This window comes from Hemicordylus capensis, chromosome 6, assembly GCF_027244095.1.
Source record: "Hemicordylus capensis ecotype Gifberg chromosome 6, rHemCap1.1.pri, whole genome shotgun sequence".
NCBI lineage: Eukaryota > Metazoa > Chordata > Lepidosauria > Squamata > Cordylidae > Hemicordylus > Hemicordylus capensis.
The window spans coordinates 89169149-89177014 of NC_069662.1; the positions used below are offsets into that span (position 1 = coordinate 89169149).

Consider the following 7866-nt stretch of genomic DNA (forward strand, 5'->3'; position numbering starts at 1 on the left):
TCCATTGTCGTGCAGTGGTTGGACTAGGACAGGGGAGACCCGAGTTCAAATCCCCATTCCGCCATGAAACTCACTGGGTGACTCCAGGCCAGTCACATAACACTATCAATTAAACATAAATAAATTAAATAATCTATCATATACTGTATCATTTGAGCAAGGTGTTAACATCTGTCTGATTCTATTAAGTTGTGCCGTGTAGTTGGTGTCGACTGCTGGAGACCATAGAGCCTTGTGGTTGTCTTTGGTAGAATACAGGAGAGGTTTACCAGTGCCATATCCCGCTCAGTATACGATGATGCCTTTCAGCATCTTCCTATATTGCTGCTGCCTGATATAGGTGTTTTCCATAGTCCGGGAAACGTACCACTGGGGGTTCGAACCAGCAGCCTCTTGCTCCCTAGACAAGTTACTTCTCTGCTGTACCATTAGGTGGCTCCAATTCTATTGGCCTCCACTAATTTACATGCCCCCACACACCCCAGAAAACACAACTGTTATCCATGTTGTGGGGAAAATAAATACCTGTACTGTCTAGGTTTTTCTGCTCCTCCACAGTTTAGAAATGTTGTGGGTATTTAATTTAAGTTAGGAAAAATAAACTGCTGAATGAGTCAGGCTGTACCCAGTTCATTGGAAGGACAGAAAAACTGGAAGCTGCCATATGTAGAGTCAGACCATTGGTCCCTTTAGTTCAATATTGTCTAAACAGACCGGCAGCATCTTCTCCAGAGTTGCAGGCAGGAGTCTCTCTCAGTCCTATCTTGGAGATGCCAAGAGGGAACTTGGAACCTACTGGATGCAAGCTAGCAGATGCCCTCAGACAGAGTGGGAGACTAGCTGATGATCCCTGCTGGTGCCTCCTACCTTGTTTCCCCCTGATTTCAATCATATGAATAGCATGATCCAGACATTATGGTGTATGACTGCAAAGATGCCTGTACATTTGTGCATGTGTCTGTGTAAATGACTATACCTGGGTTCATTTTAAATCTGGATGCAGGCCCTTTAGATGCATAGTATAGATATATAGTGTACTTGACCTACGTGAAACATAACACGTGAATGACTGTGCCTGCATCCCATTACTACAACAACAACAAATACTTATATGCTGCTTTTCAACAAAAGTTTCCAAAGTGGTTTACATAGAGAAATAATAAATAAGATGGAGCCATGCCTCCAAAGGGGCTTACAATCTTAAAAGAAACATTAGACACTATCAAGAAACACTGGAGTGCTACTGTGCTGGAGGTTGCTCTCCTCCTGTAAAATAAAGGAAATCAACACTTTTAAACGCTGCTTCTTTGCTCAGTAAGCAGGAGTCAACACTGTACACTTGTTGTATGAGTGTTGAACATGACATATGGATGGGCTAACAAGGCTTTTATCCTGTATCTCTTGCATCATGTCCAGTTTCTAAGAAACAGAAAATGTACTAAGACGGGATTATGAATTTAACCAGAGGATGGTTTATTCACAAGTTGCCACCCTTTCAGTCTGCTGAATGTCTTATTTTCTCTTCAGAACATTCAAAGGATATATATACACAACATACTTAAATGTTGCAAAACAGGTTACCAAGAAAAATGTAAATGGTACACATTCAACAACCAAAGACAAACATGTATAGAAACCAATTCACTGTTTACATCCCACATTAAATGGATCAACATTTTTTAGATAACCAACCCAAGAGATGAACCCTTTGATCTTGGCTCCTAGTCTGGATCCTGAAGCCTAGCTTCTGTGATGCACAAAAAGTGCTGAAGTCTTTCCCATATGCACAGGAATGTCCCAACACAGAGTGGAGGTTGTATTTCCTCTGTCACAGTCCATGAGACAGTTTCAAGACTTTCCCACTTGAATCAGAGCTGCTATGGAAACGAAGCTCCAAAGATGACTCTCAGTTTTCCAGGCAACCCAGCTGTCCTTCATTCTTCATGCTCTTCCCTAGGGAAGTATTCAGGATGCTGAGCAGATCTAGAGAGGAAAGACTAGCCTGTGGCTGTCCAAGAGCTTCTCTGAAAGGCAAACATAAAACAATCTTTTTGGCCCAAAAGGAACAGGAATGCTCCCCCCAACCTGCCATTTGTTGGGAATTCTCTCTGGTAAGTGATACCCTTCTAATATAGCAGAGTGCACAGAGGCACGACACAGTGGAGTCTGCCCAGGCATGTGTGTTTGCTGAGAGGAAATTAACTTGGATCCAGTTCATAGTTTCAAATGAATATAAGGAGTATTTATTAGTGAACTCCATTCTAGATAGTAAAGTGGAGAGATAGGATCTCTAATCTAGCTAGCTAGCTGGATGCACATGGATGCATCTTTGCACTCATGGTGCAGGGAGAAAGGAGCGTGAGTGTTGCAAGGGAGAAGAAAGGGAAAGAGAGAGGAGGAAGAGGAAGTGGCAGGCAGAAAGGAAGGAAGTTAGTCCCTAAGAGTAGCAATCTACAGAGCAAAGGGATAGTGTCAGAGCAGTAGAGAAGGGATGACCAATGTCTTGACCTCTCTAGCCCTCTGACTCACTAATCTGTCCCCCTCTGTCATTGAGACATGAGACAGTGCAAAGTCCTTCACTTCTAACACCATTCACAATCCAAGCCTTTCTAGGAGATCTAGAAGAAACTGGAAAAAGATTGAAAGCAATTTATTTCACCAAAGGCTGTGCAACTTAGGAGGCTGAGAGTCTGTCAAAACTTTGATGTTCGAAGTCCCTCATTATTTTGGGGAAGGGGGAAAATCCTATTTAATCAGGGACTGATTCTCTGAACTCCCTCTACTTAACTTGCAGGTTTTGTTTTGCATAGTGCCAAGCCTTATAGCTTTAAGCCTTCCTACAACATTCTTTGTTATCTATCTATACTCTTGCTACAGAGTCCACTGAGAAACAGTGCAGAATGGAAATATGGCCATAGTTCAGTGGCAGAGCATCTGCTTTGAATGCAGAAGGTCCCAGATTCCAAGCCTGGCAGCATCTCCAGGTAGGGCTGGGGAAGACCCCGTTTAAAATTCTATGGAGCTGCTACCAGTTTGAGTAGACACACTGCTGAGCTAGATGGACCAAAGATTTCGAATGTAGTATAAAGCCACTTCCCATGCAAGTGGCAAGATGCTTTGAGCAGATTTCAGAGAAAAATCAACCCACCCACCCCCCAAGTGTCACAAGAAGTTCAAATGGGGGGAAAGTGCTTTAGTACAGTCTCTTTGTGGCAGAACTCTGCTTCCAGTTTTTTATCTGTGTGATACTCATGGTTTCTCTCGTATAAATATATTGTTTTTCTTACCTGTTCTGGAAGGGGAAAGAAAGGCTGCCAATCTGCTTCCTAATTTCCTAATTTCTTTAGTCCTTCCTGTCAATTCCATTCAGTGATGGTGTTATTCCTGCTTCTTAGACACCAATATCTACAACTAAAGGAGATATATTTATAAAATGTAAATAATAATAATCATAATAATAACTACTACTACTACTACTACTACTACAAATAGACAAACATCTTCCACACAATTCACCAGATATAACTGTAGTCAAGAAGAAAGAAAAACAAGTTAGAATAATTGACATAGCAATACCAGGTAACAGAAAAATAGAAGAAAAAGAAATAGAAAAAAATCACAAAATACAAAGATCTACAAATTGAAATTGAAAGGCTGTGGCAGAAGAAGACCAAAATAATCCCGGTAGTAATTGGCGCCCTAGGTGCAATTCCAAAACACCTTGAAGAGCACCTCAACACCATAGGGGCCACAGAAATCGGCATCAGCCAATTACAAAAAGCAAACTTATTGGGAACAGCCTATATTCTGAGAAGATATCTGTAATAATAACAGCAACAATACTGAGAATAAAATTCAGCCATCCCACGTCCTTGGGAAGAACATTTTACACCAGAATATACTTGGTGAAAATTTACTCTCTTTTTTGTGTGGAAGAAATTCTGAATATACTTCCTAATGACCTACAGATACCAAATGTTGCATGAAGAATCCTGCCACTCACATTAGCTGAATGCACTACAGGGCCGAACGCACAAAAAGGGCTGAACCTGCCCTCAAATGGCATGAACCAGCCCATGGGGAGACAGGGGGAGGCCAGCGGGGGAGCCTCTAGAGACACGCCCCCCCCGTGGCTGCAGAAGGGGGCCGCTGCACCCTAAGGCCGCAGAAGCCCTCAGCGATGTCATTGGCAAGCAGCACCCCGTAACTAGACCTAAATTGGCATGGGGGGGGTTGGTTCAAGCTAAACCAGGCCGAACTGATCTCGAAATCAAACTGGCTTGAGATTGAGCCGGTTTGCACATCCTTAGTAGCATCCCAGTTACTTGAAGAGAACTTAAACAGAAATACCTGAGTGTTACGAAGTCCCACTTTCTGGTGCACTGTCAGCTTGTTCAAGAGCCTTTCTAGGCACGGAAGTTTCATACAAATCAGCCCTTCACAGTAGTACTCAGAAAGATATTCTAAATTGTTGTGAATGTTTTCAAGCTGCTTGGAACTGCTTTCGGCATGGATTTCTACTCCCCACTCCTAGATACCATCCAAGGGGGGTTACTTTCAATCCACACCCCTCCCCCTGCTGCCTAACCTTCTTCCCCACTCAGCCCACATTCTCAAGGGCCACCTGTGGAGAATATTTTGTGCCTCCAGTCTACTCCTTCCACCATCCTCTCATCCCCCATCAGGGTAGCCCATAATATCCAGTGTCTAACTGCACCTGGATCCTCTGAGGTCTTCAGTACATCCAGGTTCTGTACCCGATCCTGCTCCTCAGAAGAGGTCCCATCCAGAGTGGACAAGGGTCCTCACTTTGGTTCATGGTAGTGAAGAACCAGTTCTCCCATCACGGCAAGGCAGAATTGATGAGACCTAGTGGAGGTGCTTCAGCAGCCCAGATGATGGTATTTGGGGTAATGGCCTTCCACTGTTGCTGCCTCACTGCCAAGATGTTGCCACCGGAACATCAGCTGGTCTCTGTAAGGCTTGCACCTGAAGCCACGGCCCTTGGGAAAGTTGAGATGGTGATTCATCCCAAGGGCAGCGAAGAACCAGTTCTCCCATCATGGCAAGGCAGAATGGGCGAGACCTAGCGGAGGTCCTCCAGCAGCCCCGACGATGGTATTTTGGGTGGTGGCCTTCCACTGCTGCTGTCTCACCGCCAAGGGGTTGCCACCGGCACATCAGCCGGTCTGCGTAGGGCTCGCACCTGAAGCCACGGCCCTTGGGAAAGATGAGATGGTGGTTCTTCCCAAGGGCGTGGCTTCGGTGGGAAGTGTGGTGGCGGTGGTTTGGCCACAGAGCTGGAGACTGAGGGGGGATGTCCCCAGGAGCAAGGCTCTGTGTCTGCCTTGGGGGGCCCCAGCGCTTTGATCATCAGCGCTGGCAATGGTTCGGGCCCCTGCCAAGCAGATGGATGTTGCCATGATGGCAAGGGCTTTGGCGGGGGTCTCCCCATTGGGGTCAGGGTCGTCTTCCCAGCTGAAGGGATCTGGGGAAGAACCGTCTCTCGGGACAAGCCCGAGAAACGGTTCCCCCCCAGCGGGGAGACGCCCTGCCCAGCCTCCCCAAGGTGCAGACTCAGGTTGCTCCTGGGGATGTGCAGCAATCTCCTGGCTGTATCCCCCGCAGCCTCCAGCCTCCTTCTGGGGAGTCTCCCCTCCCCCAGGTGGGGAAGGGGTTTCTCCCCAGAAGGCACACCCCCACCTGGTGCCTTGTTAGCCCGACGCAGACCGGCCTTGCCCAGGAGGGCTGATGGTCTGCCCTCCTGTGGTGGCTTCCCCTTGCTGCTGCTTTCTGCGGGGGGCTGCCTCTTTGATGTTTTGGGGTGCTTCACCCTTTTCTTTGATGGGCCAGCCACAGGGGCTGGCCCATCAAAGAAAAGGGTGTCCTTCCCGGAAGCAGCCCCACACTCCCGCAGCAGGGGAGACAGCAGCAGCTTCCGAGCCACCATGAGGCTGCTGGAGGTGATGGGCCTCCTCCCACTAGGCTTTTCCTCCTCTGCCCCTAGAAGGAAAGGAAGAATTGTTTTAATGTCATGTCTCTTTATTTTACACATTTATCTACCACCACAATTCACATCTCCAGGCGGTTTACACAATCTGTCTAGTTTGTTTGGACAGAAGCAAGTGTCAGGACGTCACATTATTCTTGTATTAATGCATTTAACGGTGCTGGGGTGGGTGGGGGGGATGACATATAGCACCTGGGCTTGATGGCTTTTTCATAATTTTTGCTGGAATTTGCATCCCTCCTTCAACAGCATAACGCAGGGGGCTGTGATCCCAGGGACTTGGAAGCAATCTAGAATAGTTGTTCTACCTCAGCAAGCCAAAGACAATTCCTCCCTGGGATCATATCGCCCCATAGCATTAGTGAACCAGGGCTTGAAATGTTTAACTGCTATCTTGGCCAATAGGATCACCCTTTTCATCACTGAGTACATTTCTGAGGACCAAACAGGTTTGATGCCCAACCGAAAAATAGCTAGATTCAAACCCAATCAAGCTATTTCTGGGTACGAAGCAGGGCTGTCCCCTTCCCCTAGTGCTCTTTGCCATTGCAGTTGATGTACTAGCTGACAATTAAAAATGACACAAAAATTCAGGGGTTTCAAATCAGTGGTAAAAAAAAGACATACAACCAATTTATTTGCAGACGACATCATATGACTTTCACCTAATCCATGGGAAGCAATACTAGCAGTCAAGGAAATATTAACACTTTACAAACAAACAGCTGGTCTAGAGACACTTTATCAGAAGTCAGAACTTATATTCATCCACATTTGTATAGAAGAACAAAGGAAACTTCAGCAGCAAATGTCTAATATAAGCTTACAATATTCAAGCTTCAGATATCCAGAAGTGATAAGGATCTAAAGGATCTAAAGCCATTAAGGAAAATAAACATAGACTCTCTCTTTTTAACAAATCAAAAAGGATATTAAAAATTAGGCTCAGCCGAATCTCTCCTGGTTAGGGAGAATATCAACCATAAAAACTAGTAGTTCTGCCCAAATTTCTTTTCTTTTTTTCAAATATTACCTATTTGGATTCATCCCAAATACTTTAAAAGATGGCAGGGAGCACTTTGAGCTTTCCCCACTAATTATAAGAAAGCAAGAGTAAACAAAAGTTTACTATACAGGGTCCCAAATAAGCTTTATTTTGATGCCCTCCAACTTGAAGCAACTCATTCATATCATTCAAAATGATCAAGTGATTCTATGGGTTTCTACAGAGGTCTCCTCAGATGCTCAAATAATTTGAGCTCTCCATTATTATTATTATTATTATTATTATTATTATTATTATTATTATTATATAAATTAATTAAATAAATTAGATTTCTATACCACCCTTCCAAAAATAGCTCAGGGCGGTTTACATTTAAACAGGAAACTGAAGCTAAATTAGCAAGTTTGAGTAACCCCTTCTTGGCCTCCACACTGAGAATCTGGTGTCCCTCCCTGAGCTATGACATTTGCACAACCCACTTCACCACTCTTCCCTATTTTAGACCATCCTTTGTTTGCAGACCCAAGCAAATATCAACAATATTTGAAGTGGGAGACAAAAAGGATTTACCCACTGAGGGACATTACTGAAAGAGGTAAACCAGCATCAGAGGCTAAACCTGGTACAATTCTGATTGGCATCCGAGCTACTTGGATGCAGAAACTTCAAATCTGGCCCTTTGCATCCAAGTTGCTACAGAGAGGAGAGGCAACTAGGTCTTTGACTATCTATCAATGTAATCTTATGTATTTCACCAACTAACAAAACAAGAGGGATTGCCTCACTTGTATACGGGATCTGAAGGTATTAATGTTTTATGTATTTTATGTCTTTCCTGCTGCTGTTGTTT

The 7866-nt window shown here is 44.7% G+C and overlaps 1 protein-coding gene across 2 annotated transcripts; it reads right to left on the reverse strand.

Moving 5' to 3' along the window:
• Window positions 1-1120: 1120 nt before the first annotated feature.
• Window positions 1121-6724, reverse strand: LOC128329086 (basic salivary proline-rich protein 3-like). Of its 2 annotated transcripts, XM_053259570.1 has the most exons (3): window positions 4718-6724; window positions 3288-3411; window positions 1121-2024 (listed from the first exon to the last, which is right to left on the reverse strand). In XM_053259570.1, the coding sequence occupies exon 1, from the start codon at window positions 6053-6055 to the stop codon at window positions 5153-5155; it is 903 nt and encodes a 300-aa protein (XP_053115545.1). In that variant the 5' UTR covers window positions 6056-6724; the 3' UTR covers window positions 1121-2024; window positions 3288-3411; window positions 4718-5152. The 2 variants fall into 2 exon arrangements, with proteins under 2 accessions (XP_053115545.1, XP_053115546.1); XM_053259571.1 differs by lacking the exons at window positions 1121-2024; window positions 3288-3411 and adding an exon at window positions 3641-4463.
• Window positions 6725-7866: the final 1142 nt, after the last annotated feature.

What these genes read in the sequence shown, in the direction of transcription:
- LOC128329086 (XM_053259570.1), bottom strand. Translation starts at nt 6,055, where the DNA reads ATGTGTAAAATAAAGAGACATGACATTAAAACAATTCTTCCTTTCCTT.